The 19,778-nt window shown below is 44.2% G+C and overlaps 1 protein-coding gene across 2 annotated transcripts in view; it reads right to left on the reverse strand.

Annotated features, from left to right (window-relative positions):
• The window catches only part of METTL25 (methyltransferase like 25), a 624,891-nt gene that overhangs the window by 80,283 nt on the left and 524,830 nt on the right, over positions 1-19,778 (reverse strand). For both annotated transcript variants that reach the window (XM_069228758.1, XM_069228757.1), the window contains one exon: positions 7,348-7,422. In XM_069228758.1, the coding sequence (XP_069084859.1) occupies positions 7,348-7,422 (75 nt within the window). The remainder of the gene's footprint in view (positions 1-7,347; positions 7,423-19,778) is intronic.

A 19,778-nucleotide genomic window follows, 5' to 3' on the forward strand; every position in this document is an offset into this window, starting at 1 on the left:
TTTTGTGTACTTTTCAGAAATGTTTATCTGTCCGGGATCCAGCATTGGTTTCACACCCATTTCTGTTACTAACTGAAAGAAGGCTGAAAGCACAAAAAAATAGTAAAAATGGGATATGTCCCAGTAAAATGCCAAAATTGTGTTGAAAAATTGGGTTTTCTGATTCAAGTCTGCCTGTTCCTGAAAGCTGGGAAGATGGTAATTTCAGCACAGCAAACCATTTCCTGATGCCATTTTCAGGCGAAAAAAACACAAGCTTTCTTCTGCAGTCCTTTTTTCCCATTTAAAAAATAATAATAAAACAACAAAATTCTAGATGTATTTTGGCTAATTTCTTGGTCTCATCCAGGGGAACGCACAAACTCTGGGTACCTCTACAATCCCTAGGATGTTGGACAAAAAGGAAGCAAATTTGCCGTGGGTAGCTTAAGTGGACAAAAAGTTATGAAGGCCTAAGCGCAGACTATCTCGTATAGCCAAAAAAAGGCTTGCCACAGGAGGGGAGAAAAGGCCCGGCAGCAAAGGGGTTAAAGTTGATCTCACTGCATTTTATTGCACGTTTGAATTATTTAGTCGGTACTAACTAGAAGTAATGCTTGTCTAGAAATCTATGGATTTATTTGGGTATCTTTGTATATAGTATTTGTATATGGCCACTCTAGCCAAAATGCTGTAGGTCGCTGAAGTGTCGAAGGCAAAGATACAATTAACTAGTGACTGGAGATACAGCTGTGTTCTGGAAGCAGAAATGTACTGGTACTGCATCATTATGTAATATTCTTAAAAGAGGTGACTCTTCAGACCTTTCATAAATTGTAGAGATGTTTTTGCAGATCCGGAGTGAATTTGTCAGACAGCTACGCAGGGGTGATGGCTTGGAAATTATGCTATTGGTTTGAAAATGCTGAGGGCTGGCAAAGGGAGCAAGTGGAATTCCTTCAGGACCTAGGTGAAGATCATAGTTCTTCAGACTCTAGATGAGACATGCTGAGGCATTTAGGATGCCTTAATGGGTGCCAGTGTAAAGTCTGAATGGCCATGGAGCAGGAAAATGCCAACACCCAGATGCAAGAGTACAAGGACTTGAACAGCTATGAAGTTGTTTTCTGGGAGGAACTGCTTCATTTTCTTTAGTAAATAGAGCCGATATAAGGCCATTGTTGTTTTCTTGCCATGTACCCCTTTAGGGTAAGACTGGTATCCAGGGAGAATCCAAGTGACCTGGCTTTGTGTGAGAGTTGAGTCTGCTTTCATCCACACTCATGTGTTTGAGATGGGTTTTGATTAGTTGTTGCCTGTTGGTCTTTGCAAATAACAGCAGTTTTGTCTTGATTGAGTAAAGAATCAGGTAGGTGCAGGACATCTAGGCCTGAAACAGCTGCAGGCATTGTTTGAAGCAGTGGACGGCTGGAGAGGAGGAGATTTTAAGGTAGAGTTGTGTCCTGTTGGTGTATTTGTAGATTTTGGTGTTACAAGGTCCCCCAAGATGTCGAAGATGATGGGAGAAAAGATGGAAACTTTTTTGACTTCACACCTGGGAGGGATATTTGGGGAACTTGAGGTTCCCATGTGAACAAACTGGAGTTGGTTGGATAGACTTGGGAGGAACCAATGAAGGACGTTGTCAGTGAATCCCATTGAAGGCTACAGGGTGCAAATGAAGGTAGTATGGTCAATTGTGTCAAAGCGGCTGGGAGGTACAGCAGAAGTAGGCTCCAGACGTCAGTCTTACTGTGGCCAGGGTGGTGTTGGCTATGACCTGTAAGGTAGCTTTCTGCATGCTGCAGGGTGGTCAAAAACAGATTGACAGTCATGCAGGAGATGGTTGGCACTGATGTGATCTTGGAGCTGAGTGAAGGCTGATTTTTGTGGATCTTGCAATGAAGGGTAGGCAAATGATGGGCTGGCATTTGACAAGGTCATCAGAGTCTACTAAGGGCTTGTTCAGGAGTGAGATAATCTTTGTCATTTTGAGATTATCTGGAAAGTTGCCTTGAGCGAAGGAGGTTTTGACAATTTTGAGGAGGGGTGAGAGAGCTTCCCTGAAGAAGGCTCTGGTGTAACGTTAGTGTAAGATATTGTCTTCAGATATTGGCTTTGAGGAAATTGTGGCCCTCATTACAACATTGGCGGTAAGTGCAGCTTACTGCCATGCTGACTGCCGCCAACACACCGCAACCACAGCAGTATACCGCTACCCGTATTATGACCCACACATAGAAATCCGCCACTATACAGACACACACACAAGTCTGCCACACCAAAGGTCAGTGATAAACTGGTGGAACAAAAACCCACACCGTTACGCCAACAGAAATACACCCACAGCATCATGACCCACGAATCACCGCAGTGGTCATTCAACCGTGGTAAACCATTGGCGCAACGCAACCGCTGCGCTCAAAATATACACACACTAACAAAACTACACCACATAGGACAATACAAAACACACACACCTGACACTCATACACACACCACACCCACACCACTATAAAACACACACACACTACCCACAACCCTTTACGACACAAAGATTTTGGCAAGTGAGAGAGAGACAAGCAAGGAGCACTCACTGAATCTGAGCCACAAAACACCATCACCCACAGACCATCCACGCACCTCAAAGCACACACCCCAACACATCACCCCACACACACTCACACATACCACTCACACTACTCCCATTTCACCACAAAGACACCCCAGGTTCTCAGAGGAGGAGCTAAGGGTCACGGTGGAGGGAATCATCCGGGAAGAGCCACAGCTATTCTGATCACAGGTGCAGCAGACGTCCATTGCTAGGAAGATGGAGCTATGGCGGAGAGTCGTGGACAGGGTCAAGGCCGTGGGACAGCACCCCAGAACAAGGGATGACATCAGGAAGAGGTGGAATGACCTACGGGGGAAGGTGCATTCCATGGTTGCAAGACACCAGATTGCTGTACAGAGGACTGGCGGTGGACCGCCCTTCTCCTCCCCCACAACTAACAACATGGGAGGAGCAAGTCTTGGCGATCATGCATCCTGAGGGCCTGGCAAGACTAGCAGGAGGACTGGACTCTGGTAAGTCAACTCTCGATTACTATCACCCCCCCCCCATCTGCATGCCATCACAAACTCCTACCCTCACCCCCATCACTCCACCACCTCACATATACCCCACCATCACATCTCACTCATCCCAATACCAAGCCCTACATGCAACACCAATGCATGGACCCCCATCACAGACCTGCATGGACACCCATCACCACAGCATGCACACTTGTGACAATCACTTAGCCACACCAATCACAACTCACAAAAGCCAAAGGTGCCTTGCTAATAACAACCATAGAGGGAAACATATCCATGCACAAGATGGCACACCCAGAAACAATAACACTGCATTTACATCCCCACAGGACCCCCACTCAACATCACCGGAGAGGTGCCAGCCACATCCAGTCCCCCACAGAGGAGACCCACAGTGATGACAGCAGTTCTGCACGCCTGGATCACGATTACCAACCTGACCCATCAGGGACCTCTGGACAGTCAGTGACCCAGCCACAGTCCCAAAACACCAAAGAGCCTCCCCCCTCAGGAATCACCAGCACAGCACCCACCAGGCCCATCCCTCTGTCCCCAGGACACGTCAATCAGCAGTGTGTCCACAACTGTCTCCATGAGGCACTCACCAACATCCTGGGAGCATACCACCATTCCCAGGAGACCATGGGCCAGATACTGGCCAAGTTGCAACAGAGAGCATTCCAGGCTCTGGCCAATGCACTGATAGCAGCCATTGCCCTGTCTCCAGCCTCCCCCGCCAACTTCCTCTACCCAGTCCCAATCCCCTCAACCACAGCCTATCCCAAGCACACCTTCAGACCAGCAATCACCCAAATCAACACACAGAAGTGGCTCAGGCAAACACAAGCACCACACTTCATCTCACAAGCACTCACACAAGCACCATTCACATGCAGACACACCAACATCCACTGCCTCCACTGTGTCCCCCTCCTCCTCCTCGTCCACCTCCCTCCCAGTAGCGTCTCCACTTACACCTGCATGCACTACATTCTCATCCACTACCTCCATCACCAGGACGTCTATCACTACACGCCCCTCACTGGCAGTCACCACCCTCACATCCATGCACACATCCCCTGTGTCCTCTCCCACTGTGTCTGTGACCCCTCCTCCCAAAGAACACAAACGCAAGCACATAGACACCCAACAGCCATCCACCTCACAACAGCATCCAGCCCATGCACCTGCACTCAAACACAGCAGACTGACACCTCCACCAACCACTCCCTGTTTTCTGCACTCACAAACCTTCACCCTCTTCTCGCCCTAGTGTCTCTAAGAAGATTTTCCTCGCCACTCTTGACCTATTTCCTACCCCTCCCTCCCGTCTCTCACTTCGGGCCAGGGTGGCCAGAACCCAGCCCAGCACCTCAGCCACCCAGTCCACGGCCACTGTGGATTCTGCAGCTACTACAGGTGTGAGAGGCTCCAAGGAGGCACCTGTCAGCCCAGCCAGTGTGCCAGCACCACCTGCCAAGGCCAAGAAGGGTCCGCCACCTACTAAGGGCAAGAAGGGGACACCAGCCAGCATGGGGGAAGGAGGCACCACCAGCCAGCAAGAAAAAGACACCAGCTGGCAGAAGCAAGGAGGCACCATCATCTGCCAGGGGCAGGAAGGGGCACACAACACCAGCCATGGAACTTCAGCCGTCCAAGGCTGCAGGTGAAGGCCTGGAGGCTACCACCACCACTGCCAGCACCATCACCTGCACCTCGTCCAGCACCGCCACCTGCACCGCATCCAGAACCGCCACCTGCACTGCATCCAGCACCGCCACATGCACCGCCGCCAGCAGCAGCAGCCCCAGTGGGCAGCCGTCCGAGGCTGCAGGTGAAGGCCTGGAGGCTACCACCACCACTGCCAGCACCGCCACCTGCACCGCCGCCAGCACCGCCACCTGCACCACATCCAGCACCGCCACCTGCACCGTCGCCAGAAGCACCACTGACAGCAGCCGCAGCCCCAGTGGGCAGCCATCCGAGGCTGCAGGTGAAGGCCTTGTGCCTACCACACCACTGCCAGCACTGCCTCCTGCAGCGCAACTGACATCCACTGAGCAGCAGTCACCGCCGGCGGGCAGTGTGTAGTGGTGACTACATGGGCTGCAGTGCATCCTGGCTCCCGCAACACCTGTTGGTGTGACACACAGGTGAGAGACTGTGACCTTGCCCCATCCAGGATGAAGCACACTGGGCACAAGGCCCCCTCCAGAACCAGTGGAAGAAGGCATCCACTCAGCCCCTCCTTGCCAGGATGAAGCACACTGGGCACAAGGCCCCCTCCAGAACCAGTGGAAGAAGACATCCACTGAGCCCCTCCTTGCCAGGATGAAGCACACTGGGCACAAGGCCCCCTCCAGAACCAGTGGAAGAAGCCATCCACTTGAGAGACTGTGGCTTTGCACTCCCCAGGACGAAGCAGTGGGCAAACCACCCACTTGAGAGACTGTGGCCTTGCACTCCCCAGGGCGAAGCAGTGGGCAAACCACCCACTTGAGAGACTGTGGCTTTGCACTCCGCAGGACCAAGCAGTGGGCAAACCACCCACTTGAGAGACTGTGGCCTTGCACTCCCCAGGACCAAGCGGTGGGCAAACCACCCACTTGAGAGACTGTGGCCTTGCACTTCCCAGGACCAAGCAGTGGGCATGGAGCCCCCTCCAGGCCAGTGGCATTGTACCATCTTCTGGCTGAGGTGCCTCCCCATTCCCTGTCCCCCTGAGGTGCCTGTGTGTTTTCGACCTGATGCCCTTGCAGTGTTCTCTCCATATTGAGGCAGGAGTCAAGTGTGGCCTTGGTCTATGTGTTTTGGCTCAGTGGACCACGGACACTTTAGAGTGGGCATTGTCCCTCCTTTTGTATATATTGTATATATTGTGCTTACTGTTTCTTGATTTAAGTAAGTATTTTTCTAAGACTGTACTATTAAACTCATTTTACTGTATTCCTTTTGTCCTTGCGTTATTCATGATGGTTACAGGGTGTATATGTAATGTTGTTGCATCTGTTTGTGTGTATGGTGTTGGGGGTGAGGGTGGGGGTGGGGGTGTAGCGTGTTACGTGTGTGTGTATCACTCTTGTTTTCCTCTGCCCCTCCCTTGTGTGCTAGGTGCAGTTCTCACCGTGGTCGTCTTCGCCAGCGTTCGTGTTCCTGGTGTATGAGAAGGTACACCAGCATTGGGAAGAAGTGCAGCTTGGGCTCCATGGCGTCGTGGTTCTTCCTTGAGTGTCGAGAGGTGAGTCGTTTCTCTTCAGAGTACTGTTTCTGCCGTGCTTTTGATGACGTTGGTACCGCCCCAGAAAAGCTGGCAGATAGGCGTATTGTGATGCAGTGGGCGGTACAGTGTCTTCCGCCTGACTGTTGGCAGTTACCGCTGCGGTGTTTGTTGCTACCGCCGTGGCGGTCAGTGTGTTAAAGTGGTTGTTTGTGTTGGCAGTTTCCGCCATGGTCATGATTCCGATATTTTTTACCGCCAGCCTGTTGGCGGTGTTACCGCCGCTTTATCACCGACCGCCAGGGTTGTAATGAGGGCCTAAGTGTCTGTACGATCTTTCAGAAATATGGCTTTGAAGGATTACCACTGTGGGATGCTAAGAGAAAGAGTGGGTCTGACAGAAGAAGCAGGCTTGGAATTGGCAATCGTCTGTCAAGTCTTCTACATTTTTACACTGAAGAAATTGTTGATGTCTTAGCACGTGTCTGTAGAGTGGAGGGTAAGAGGATTTCAAGGGGTTTTATGCATTGCTTCTTGCCTTCATGTGTTTTGGCCTTCTGCTCGCACTTCGTGGATTAGTACATTACATTTACTATAATACACATAAACTTACTACTGCTTCCCACCCAGACGGAAGAATGGATTGGTAGCAAACAAATATGATTTCATTTCCCTGATATTTTTGTCTCTCACCTCAAGATTGCTGCAGTGCCAGCATCATCATGAACGCAAAACTGTCACTAGCGGCTCATGCCTATGCTTTATTATAATAATAGTGCTATTCGCCACGTAATTAGAGAATGCACTTATTCCTGGAAAATCAGCCATACCCTCTTCATGTTGTTCATTAATAGCCCAAAACGTACTCTTTGCAGATCTCAGGGAGACCGGAATGCTTGACTGAAAAACCATATTTGAGTAGAACGTTTTACTGTGAGTATCATGTTTTGTGTTCCAGATCATGCATATTACATTTATCTATAGTCTTATTGCGTGAGCCACTCTGCAGAGTGACAGCTTTTTCATAGATGTCAAGAAAACCTCAATTTTACCATGTTGAATGCTTCCAGCTCTTTCTTCCGACTCTTGTACATCTCATAGTATTCTATTAAACGGCTGTCTGAAAGCTGGGGGTAAACAGAGACAAATAGGATAACAATTTAAACAATTCCACAACTGCTGTAGCCACTTTTATTGTACAGTTAATAAGTGACAGTATCTTTTAAAATGGCGCACATTGTTCTATGGAGTGATTTGGTAATAAGGAAATATTTCTTTCAGAGGCTTTCAAGGATTCTGTTTAATTTTTATTAGAGGCTTGAGATAACTTTCACTTCAAGGTATCAGCAGTTTATAAGGATTGACTTCACATTGTGGTACATGCTCAGTACCTAAGTTATGTGATGGGTTTGGAGTACATGGAAATGTCAAAGAACACATTTTCTGCACAAATAAAAATTGCAAAATACTGTGGAGGTTATAGCATCCACAATTTACAAACTTTGTGCATGCAAACTGCACAGTTTTACTCACAACCTTCATAAAACAGAGAACAAACTTGCAAAGATTGAAAAACCAGGAACAATGGTAGATCGTCAATTTAAACAACATCTACACAAGCAGGTTTGTTAATATTGTTAGAAATGCTCTACGTTAAATGTTTATTTCAAAAACCTTTTCGCAATCCTGGCAATCAAAAATCAAATGCCACTGATACATTGCTAATATGGTTAATGGTATAATAAACAGTTTAAATTGGAAATGCCTATCAAACCTTAACACTGAATGCACTAGTTGACTGAGGGACCACTCCTTGGTGTGTTGCTTGCCAACATATGAGATGCTAATAGAGGAGGATGGCCTATATCCTAGACAAATTTTGTTCCATACTAATCTACAATGCTGGGACGTCACTGGGGGGACATGACCACTGAACCACCAATGCATCTTATGATCCCAATACTTACATGTGATGGGCAGAGGCAGGCGCCTGATTCTTTGGTTCGTTGACTCACTCCGCTCCCACACTGCTCCACAGCTCCTTCCTTTACGGCACAGATGGGAAGCGGATTTAGCATGCCATTGCACTGAAAAGGAATGCGCTACCCTATTGGAAGGCCCTAACATGTATTGCGTGAAGCCTACTTCAGGCTTTTTCAGCTGTACATAATGCACCGGCAAACATAAATATATTTTATCATATAGAGGGCACAGCTTGTCTACGTTGCTCTCATGTGGATGCTGATTTACTACACATGCTCTGGCCTTGCCCCCGCTTTCACACATTTTGGTCCAGCATCACTTCCAGATTATCTGCCTGCAATGACTGTCCAGACCTACATCAGTGGGAAATATGTATCCTGGACTTAGTCCATAGAAGGAAGAAGCATAGGGGGACCTCCCGCTTCCTAGATTTAGACCTCATAGTGGCAGCTAATCAACTCATTACTCGCACATGGAAGTCCCCGGAACCTATTCCGATCACAGATTGGGAGCACTTGATGCTCACCTGGGTGCAAGAGCAGCATTGCCCTACATAGAGAAAACACACTTGGACTGAAAAAATATCCTGTAAGTACTTATTGGGACAATATCCTACATGATATGCAGTCTTCTCATTCAATAGAAAGAAGCCCTGGCACATTGGTGAAGTTACTGGAAGCACGAACAGTGATTGTGGACTGAGACTATTTATTATGTACATTTTGACTCCCCTCATATGCACCCCTTTTTAATTATGTTGTTAGTGACTATGTTGCATAGCAACTGTCAGATATGACAGTAGATAGGATGGGTGATGCATTGGGGTCTGTTGAGATGTCTTGTTTAGGTTTTATTACTGAATGTTTATCAAGTTATATGAATCTGTTTATAATGTCAGTTATACTCTCAATGACGTACCGCCTTTTCTTACTCTATACTAAAGGGGTTACCATACAAAATCCCATTTCCTATGGTAGTGTGTATCATAATCACATGTTCTGATCTCGGAGCTAAGCTCTAGTGCTATTTATTACATATGTCTTTCAAACAAGCACTTTCCGTAGTGGAGCATCTGTATTATACATGTCATCATTGTTTATTCACTGCATACTGTGCTACTCACCATTTGTGATTTCATTGTATCAGAAAATTTGAGAACTTTAATAAACAGATTCAAACAAAACTAACGAGAGTAGCTGTGGCACCATGCTTCTATCTGCTGCACCTAAACACTACACTTCACCCTGAATGTCACTATCGGTAGAAAGTAGCAGAAATGGTACAGTATGCAGCAAATCTTCAACCAGATCAGTGGAGCACTGAGGCTGAAAGTGAAAGCATTAAGCCATCGAGACTGCAGAGCAAGCTCAAATAGTTAAGTCATACACATAAAGAGGTCATACGGACATGCTCTTTAATCACTCACACTTAGAGAAGACTTTTTCCAAGATTGCCACCATAAGAGAGGCCATTTAAAGATGCAAATAATTATTCTGTTCCCTTGCAACCATATTAGAATGGGAAAGGTCACAAACATTCTGGTGCCGTACTACAGGCAGTGCCCTGGGGCGCAATGAGTATGTGTGCCAGTTTTGTGCGCCCCAGGGGCACGTAGTTATTACAGAAGGGGCTGCTGCTGATGCCTGTGACACTCTTTCTCTGATGCTGATAGCGCTGGTGCAATAGTAGCACCAGCGCTATCTCAAGAGGATGGTCCCTCATTTGCATGGGGGCATGGGCAATATACCTTTAGGAGGAGCGCTGAAAGCACGGCACAAAAAAAGTCACACTTCCAGTGCGCCTCCTAAAGGCAGCCCTCTAGATGGGAGAAAGGGGGTCCCATGGAACCTCCAGACATCACCTTGCAGGCGGATGGAGTCACTCACTGCACCCGCCTGCAAGAGGAAATCCTAATTCCTCTTGAAAGTGCAAGAGGGTGCTACCTGCAATGTGAAACAGTGGCTTTGAAACATCCACTCCATCTTTCACTTGAATAATCTGCACCCAGCGTAGTGCGAGTCCGCAGCTACCTAGAGGGCAGCACATTCACCATCATAGGGCGCACTTTCCCTGTTTGGGCCTGGCACACATGTTCTAAGGTGTGCCGTGGTGCAAACAGGGAACATACGCCCTTATCATAATAGGGGCCCTGGTATCTATTTTTAATATAAACAAGCAATTAAGATGCACATATGGGCCTGAATGTAAACATCTAAAAAATCAGATATGCTTGATAGATTATTTTCAAGCTCACTTGCAGCTGAATAATTTTAGGGAAAAAGACTTTATATGCTTACATACAACCACAGGGTTGTGCACATAAGCACATTACCAAAAACATACAGAGTACCTCAGTAGTCACCTTCCTGACTTGGCAAACACCTGCACCACAGTGACCCTTTTTGAAATTAAAGATTCCATTACGACCTTCTTTCCAAGTAAACTGTCATTTCTTTTGCTTTCCTAGTTCAGATCCTTCTCAGTGCACATAAGTCTTAGTCACTCTTTGCACTAGGCTTTTACCTGAATCTGGTATGTTTATCTGAACGTGTGTCATGCTGCTATCCCACTGAGTGGGCATCTATATTGCTGCCGTTCATCTTTTCAGTGGATCAAATTGTGACACTCCTAATTTATCTTGAAGCTGTATCACAATCAACTCAAAATATTTTCACCTGGATCTGTAGCATGTTTGGGTGTGCTAGGGTGCAACTTCACTGCCTGGGCATGTGCAGGGCACTTTTCCACTTGTATTTGGTGGCCATTCCTTCGAGAGAATGTTATAATTCTGTCTCACTGTATGAGCATCTCTGGGCACACCTGCTTCCAAATCTTGGGGTCATTCTCCTGGGATCACTATGGTGCTGTCTTGCTGTGTGAGTATCTCTTGGGCTTGCGATCACCAAGATTCGGGGTGAATATTCACGGGGGTATTCCACAGTGCAGTCTTGGTGTATAGGCATCGCCAATGCTAGCATTCTCCTAGATCTGGTATGCATTTTCCCTAATGTGCAGGCATCTCTAGGGATGCAGGTGACTTTCCTTGGTCACCCATGTGACAACAATCCCAGGTTCTCTGGCGTAATACCACTGCCAACTCTGCTTAGCTGGTGGGCCATACCAAACCGTCATGTCAGCAAGTGAGGTGTATATTTTAGAAAATCTTGATTTCAGTGAAGAGTGAAGACTACCTGTTAGGAACTTGCCCTTTCTGCAGGGTCACCCAAGATTTGTTTGCCTTTTTGCTGAAACCTATTTTTTGTTACTAAAGAACTCTGTGCACTTTACCCATGTTAACTAGTGGTAAGGTGTTTGTGCGCCTCCTTTCAACGTGGTAACATTTGATTTGGGTTTAATTTACTTGCCTATAAGTCGCAACAATATTGTACTAAGTGTACCCATGGCCTATAAATTAAATGTTACCAGTGGACTGGGGAACTCATTGTTCCATCCACTGCAGTGCCATTGTAAAGCAAGTCTCCGGGCCTACTATTTTAGCCAGTCTGTGCCGTTTTAAAACTGCAAAATCAGCCTGTCAAAATCACCCGTTTTGACAGTCCTAAATCTTCTTTTATGTATTAATAAGTCTCACCTAATAAGGCCTTATAATCCATAAGGCTGAATGCATGGCAATTAAAAGTATGAAATGTAAAATGTTAATGTTAATCAAGTCATTACAGTAAAAAGGACCTAAAAGATATTTTCACTGTAGCAGGGTTAGCTGTTCCATATGATAACACTGCAATACAATATTAAGTTTAGTAAATGTTATTCCCAGCTAGAAAACGCCTACATTAAAAAATATATATATTTTTAAAATATGTTTTACAAGTCCAATTTACCGATGAAGTCGGATCTATAATAAATAATCCGGAAAGGGACTTTTATGAAGTTACCTTTACCCTGCATAAAGGTCCTAAAATCTAAATCTGCATTTTGCTCTCCCACTTTTGCCAGCCACAAATTAGCATCTAAATAGGCATGAATGAGGTGTGAACTTTCTCCCAGAAGCAAAAAAACAGGCTGACCTTAATGTGGAAATATGACACATCTGAATTCAACAGAATATGTAAGGTGGGGATGCGAGGAACCTTTTTGACATTAAAGTGTCAAATCCTTCTTGAATATCACATCCTGCTTGACAGGTTTGTTGGGATTTTCATCCTTTATCACAGGAAAATATTATCTGACACCTAAGGTAGGACCTTTCTTTTGTCCCCCAGCCAGACAAGGCCCAATCACAGTGGGCATCGTTTTGACATTAGAGTCAGAGTGTGCTTCACAAGTCTGCTGGGTTCACATAGAACACTTGGGGTGTACCTCAATGGAAGGAAACAGGATCCCAAAACAATCCACTGTCTAGCTGCTGAAAACTCAACTAGCTAGTGCCAGGCATAAATGTGGCATCTCCAAGCACCCACTTCAAAACACTCCTGGACCTAAGGAAGATAGGAGGGTTGACCCTGCAATTTGCACCTGGAGAAGAGCTCTGGAGGACTGGACTTGCTCTCTCTCTTGTACACAGACAAAGAAGTGGACTCCAAAGGTAGAAAGGCTGATCTCCTGTTCAGCTACAGGGATACAAAAGGCTCTAAGCGGCATTTCCTGCAACTGCCACGTTAACCAGTGGCAACTGGATCTACAATGGACCCTCCAGTTGGCCTCTGCTTGCTACCCTGTGAGTTCTTAAGTGCCTTCCCTGAGGTCCTGGGGGCTTCAGAATTGTACTATCATAGTGGATTGGAACCTAAAGGACTAAAGTCAGAAAGTAAAATCTTTAACAAGGTTTGTCCTGGTCAATGTGTTTGACTCACACTCCATTGCAGTCAGCATCAAATTGCACCCAGATCCTGCTCTAATGTAACCATTGACTATCATTGAAACGTTGTGCTTTTGTGCTTTGCAGCGCTATTTCTACTTAAAACTATAACAATGCATATATCTGGTTCCTTTTGCTGGAGTTTTGACATTTTGGCGTCAATTTGTTTATTAAATTTCAGTCTATTTTTAGATTTGGTTTTGGATTGTTATTGTGCTGCATTTTGACTTTATTACTGTTTTAGTACCACATGAATACTGTACTCATTACCTCTAAGTGAAACTTGTCTTCTTTGTTCCATAGCTATAAGGGTTGAGTTTGGGTTTATTTATTGACTCTGTGGTTTCACTCTGACAGGGATTGTTATGATTGCATGAGGTGGGTACTTACTCCTTCAACTAATACGCTGATTTATTACACTACACCAGAAGAAAAAACATATGCTGTATATGAAAGAGGCAGAAAAGAAAATCACACAAACCAATGCTGTCTTGTGTAAAAAAGGACAGTACTGACTATACATGCACCAATATATGTCCTAGGGAAATAAAGTGATTATGCTTCACATGTGTTTATCAACCCACACTACAAGTTACTGCGATACTAGGCCACCACCCTCTGGGCTACACACTCCAGCTTACTGAGACTAGTGTGTGAGAATGCACATAGAAGGGAAATAACATGGACAATGTAAAGAACAGCCACTGACAAATAAAAAGAGGAAATTAAGAAAACAGGATAAGAAAAATAACAAGGCCATCAACGTTTGCTGACACTGAGGGCACTTTTAGTGACATCTAAACTTCGCTATAAACCCAGTGAAGGAGAACAGCAAAGCGCAGCTCGCAGGATTGATCTCTGTAGAAAGGGAAAGTTTCCACACTCACTGTGACTCACATTTTGTATCTGTGACACACGCATGCCCATCTTCAAATGTAGGCTCATCCATTGAAGCCCCAATTTACATAACAATTCAATTTATAATTTAAATCAGGCGAACAAAAACGGAATTTGTGATTGTGAACTTGTATTAAGCTTCTGACTCCTGCAGATGAACTGTGCGGGCCCCTCTATCCACAGCATTTAGCTTTCACTTGAGTCCCTTACTCCTGTACCGTTGGGAGAGTTACCATGTGCTAGCTAGCCTTCGGTTAACCTCGAAAATGTACGGAAACGTTTTTGAATTCTCCCTGATCATCAGACACCTTTACAAGGTCAGATTAAAACAACACTTACATGTATTAAAAGTTTTCTCTAGTTACTCTTTAGCAGCTACGGCTGTAAAAAGTCTTTATCTCTATTAAAATGGAATTTGGCGTCTCAACCACCATCCTGAAAGGATAATTTATACTTGACACATAAACAGCTGTCTTTGGAACACGGAGCTTCCACTCACGTAGTTAATACCATTAGATAGAGTTTTAACATAAGGTTTACCAGTATTTTAAAAGCGTTGTTCCCTTTCCCTCTCTAAATAACTGAGGGGAGAAAAACGAAGTTAATGTACATACATGTTCTGCACTTAATCGGCGGCACACACACAAGGACAAAGTTGCTGATGCAGAATAAATCAGTTTTTGCGGGTGTACAATATGGGCAATAGTAAGTGTGAGACTACATTTCTGTTATTCAGATTACTACCTCAATATGAAATAATACCAAAGACGAACTCAAATTACTGGACACAGGTAGTTAAATCCTAGAACATCTATCATGCCGCAGGTGGCCACCTGTTGGTGTGCATGTGCGCAGTGGGGTTTGGCAACAGGGCATGACCTCTGTTCGAGCACTGTCCCAAACGTTCCAGAGGCAGCCAACCCCTTTTGTGCAGGACCACATAGAAGGAGCCTGTGGCCATCTCTTCACCATGGGCAACCACTCTCCACTGCATGTAGCTTTTGGTGATGTGCAGCAGGGGTTGGCCACAGGGCCTAATATTCAGCCAGGACCTTCTTCATTTTTATTAGACAAAATGTTTGTTGGATTTGCAGAAGCAAAACTGGACCTGCAGTAGCAAAAGCAAGCTTCATGGCCTGGTACCACGATCCCATGGCAAGCCTCATGGGCTTTTGCTGGGTCTGTGGATCAGGAACAGAACTAGCAAGTCCAACAACAGATAACAATGGTTGCTAATCTCGCCTTGGTTTCAAGAAACCAGGCCGAAAAGTCTGTTTAGGCGCCTCAGTTCCCAGGCAGGGTATTTGGCACATAGGGGTCTTGCTTGTAACAGTGGATTCGGTTGTTGAAACTGTGAAATCATGGCAAAATGTATTTTTATTTTTAATTTTTATTTTAGACCAAGCGGGCATCTCTTTTCACTCCTCCACAAATGGGCATGGAGGTCATGGAGTAGGGTGTGTTCACACTGCTCTGTTTTCTGCCCTTTTACAAATATCTTCAAGAAGTCCCTAGATCCTATTATGGCAGCTGCAATTGTTTCTCCAATTTTGCAGCCAACAAATGAGTTACCTCCTGTTCCACTAAACCATTCTAGAACCACAACCCCAACATAGCTGATAAGAGAAAGAGCTAACTTGGCTAATCTGATTCAAGTGTTGTTTTAATTTTGGAGCCACAGAGGTCCACAATATCAGAACAGTGGATCCTGTGCAAATTGGCAGTTGAGATAGCTCTAAAATTTAACCTCTTCATGCCGAGCCCGAGCTACATTTTAGATGGTAATTTCCTGAGGATTACTGAACCGATTTACACCAAACCAAGAAAATCACAGTCCTTGAGTACATTTCTACTTTCACCCCAAATTAGATGTAATTTAATTCGACCATTATTTCTGTATCCAAGAGCAGAGAATTCTATGGGAGTTAAATAGGGAAATGGCCTCCCTTTTTCTAGGCCTTGCTAAATGGATCTGCAGGAAATTTGTCATGAAGGTGGAAGCAGATTTGTCAAATGGTGCCAAAGTTATTAAGAAAACATAAAATGTTTTTCCTATACAAACTTCGACTCAGCCATAACAGCAAATGAACTATCACTGACAGTGAACAAAAACCTGTTCCCCGAGGAAGTAGGACTGTGGCTCATCCAAATGTTAACATTAGCAGCTCTGAGAGGTACTAAAGTAATTTATGGATTGACATGGAAGGCCTCAGTTATGTGTGTTAGATAGAAAACATATACAAGTGCCAACTTCTTTCTGGGTTGTTAATACCAGCTATTTGGGACGGCTGTAAGTGCATGTGCTGTGTAATGGCCCCTCACTACACGTCTACTATCAATCTCTCCAGCCACTTTCTGTAGAGTTCCAGAAGTTTGGCAGAGGAAAGACAGCACATGAGCTCAACACTACAGTAGGCTGGAGCAGACTGGGATCTAAATACAGGACAGGAACTGGGTAATTCTTTCTGAAAATAAAACTAGGGAGAAGACATGCACCGTACAAGAACCAAGCAAAAAAGCAATATCAAAACAAAAGGGAAGTACAAAGCAGAAGAACAAGTTTAAATACCACAAATGATCATTTTGGGCTCCATTGAAAATGATCTTCCTTTAACTAAAAGAGATCACTATAAGGCAAGGTATTTGCTAAGAGTTCTAGAAAGCTCTAGAAGTTTTTGTGAAAGAAGAGTGCTAAAGTGAAATGATGCGATTCAAGGATTATTTGCAAACCCTCGGCCTTGTACACTTGCTAAAATTCATCTTGGACTGTGGATAGCTTGTGAGGTCACAGAGCTGGAAAAACAGACAGGAGTCTCACTGGTCCTTCATGGTCTAGGTCGCAGGGGCTGGGGCTGTACTGAGAGGATCACACACCTGCAAGAGACTCTTTTATGGTTACTTGAATACATTGGGCTCATCAGTTTGGAATTGTGCTGGATGTTTAAAATGCAATGCCCATCACCGGCAGGTATATAGATGCTGAAGGTATCGGCTGATGACTGAAATTCCATGAAGCCTGGAAACAGTCATAGTTGGTTAACTGGGATAAAGTCAGGATTTCAAGCCTTAGTTACATTTTAGTTAATGTTTCGCCATACAATTTGAAATTAACAACATATTCCATAGGGAGGCTGCAATCAGAGAAAAGTTGTGTCATCAACGATTACTGCTATAATAAATTGATCAAAATATCTACTTTTGAGCATGGCTGAAACGAACTTAACAATTGGTAGGGATGTTAGTAGTACAGTCATTTATGGACAAAACAAAGTGTTGTCAACTTGATCTGTAAGCTAATAGAGAGGAGATTTTTTTAGTTTTTATATGCTAAGTTAGAGCATGAAAAATTAAAAGCATTTTGCTATTTCTTTTTTGTTTTGCCATTGATTTATTTCTTATTCGGAATACATGGATAGCCACGTTCCTATATGTACCCTTCCTGTTCTTAATCCCAAAAAAGGCATACGTGGCAAACATTTAATCAGTTTAACAGCTTTAGAGTTTGGAACGAAGCCTACATCAGCCTTTGAGAATGCTTTTTCAGCTCAGATTGTAAAGTCATGCTTTCTTGTGTTTTTATTTTGTTTAAGCTTTACATCATTAACCTCTAACTGTCTCTGAATAAAATCTCTGAAATACTTTTTCATTTGGGTTTTTACAAACATAGCAGTTTCGCAGTATAGAAATCAAGTAACATACAAGAAGACTTTCTTTAAAAAAATAGGATTAATAAAAAAAACCTTGCAGCAAGTTGTAACTATGTAAAATGATGATTTAGAAAGCAAAGAATATAAAAAATGAGGGGGTTTGAAGGAGAAAGTAGGGTATTTCAACGTACAAGACATTCAATAAACATGACATCCCAAATTCTTCAATAGACCATCAGTTATAAAGAACATTTTCTAGAGCCACTTCGGATGTCAGTCATGGCATACAGCCCCTGCAATAGGGCCATGCTTTCAAAACTTCATAACAAATCTCTTGGCCACTAGACAGCTGTTCCAACAAAATATTTTTGAAATTTCTTAGATCACAAAAGAGATTATAATTGTCCATCTAGACGCAGCTGTATCAGTTATTTTAACCTATGGCCTGGCTATCCACAACTAAAGAGCAGGAGCCGAAGCTCTCTTTACAACAGTGTTTTGGCTTTTGACATGGATGCATTACATGAGTCATATTAGCATTAGGTGAATATCATCATTAATGTGGTGTTTATTCATCCTCGATTGTAAGCAATATTTCATACAATTACGTTTCTTTATCCAGAAATAATCCTTGTGCATCCACATGTATTAGGTTCAGTAGCAGGACCATCATCCAGAATGTCATAGTTAGATATTACTGAAATTGAAGGAACCTAAGTGGTCATTATGACCCTGGTGGTCAGGGTTAATATGGCGGAAGCGCCATATTATGAGATTGGCGGGTTGGTTCTTTGCAACCTGCCACTTCAAACACTCATACCGCCATGTCGGTATGAGCCGCCGGGCCGGAGATGTCTATCTCCAGCACGGCGGCCGACATAGTACCGCCCATGGCATAATGAGCCGGCCTACCTCCATGGTTTCAGTGGTGTTAGAAATGCCACGAAAACCATGGCGGTAGGCCCTACAAGTGACAGGAAATTCCTTCCCTGTCACTGGCAGGTGGTTCCCCCACTCCCCACCAACACTCACCTGATGCTCCCCATTCCCCCTCCATCCAAACTCACCACCCACCCCCCCATATACACACTAATCCTCACAGCCACACACACCACCCACCTCCCCCACTACATCTTTTCATGAGATGATGAATTGAAAGTTTTGGAAGGCACAGACTCCAAGGTTAGCAGTGGTGCCTACCTATGTTATGCAATAAGACAGTCTAACTCTGCTTTTCCAAGAATTTGAGCTATTATGTACAGTTCAAAAATACAAAACTTAACATAGAACACTGGACCCATACTGGTTTGAGAAAGAATACAACTGATGACATCCTGGATTTCAAAGTTCTTCTTTCTTTGTTAAACTGAAAACATTCATTGAGCTAGGCCTTGGAAAGGCAGTGTAAACATGCTCTATCATTAACAGAGGATAAGGAGCCCCGCCACACCTTAAATGCTGGAATAACTGCCTTTTGTAATTCTTGTAGCACTAAGGTTGTTGTAAACGTTCATCAAGGACAAGCTAATACAACAGTGTCAGATTGAACACCCATCTAGAAATAAACTAGTTTGCCTTACCCAAAAGCTACTTGGATAATTGGCACAATATTAAGGAGTTTTAATAGCTTTTGAAATCTGGAAATACAAAATCATATTCTCTTATATTTCTTTTCAGCACTTTTCAGGAGTATGTAGGCTATTCCTCTTGGGTAAAAAAAATACATATAAGTTAAAGTCTTTCTTACATATGCAGAGGGAAAGCAACTAAATTGACAAAGAGTCTTGTACAGAATGTTCATGTTAATAATGTTAATCTTACCACAAATGGAAAACTTCGGGTAAACCACTGATCACAATATTCCTTCATTAGTACAAAATGAGCCTATAAATCTGGCAATAGTCCTGACAAAATCCTTACTCCCTAAGTACTTAATACCACCACAAGACCACTTGAACCCAGACGTCTAATATGCCAAATCTGACAATATTTGGATACAAGCCTAGCTTTAGACTTTTTTATTATTTTTCTATTCAACAACTTCAAAACATGAAATTGTAAACCGTGTTTAATCATGTAAATTTTAAAAAGTGAACACCACATGTGCAGATTGAGATTATATTATAGGCAATGTAGA

This window comes from Pleurodeles waltl, chromosome 4_1 (genome assembly GCF_031143425.1).
Source record: "Pleurodeles waltl isolate 20211129_DDA chromosome 4_1, aPleWal1.hap1.20221129, whole genome shotgun sequence".
NCBI lineage: Eukaryota > Metazoa > Chordata > Amphibia > Caudata > Salamandridae > Pleurodeles > Pleurodeles waltl.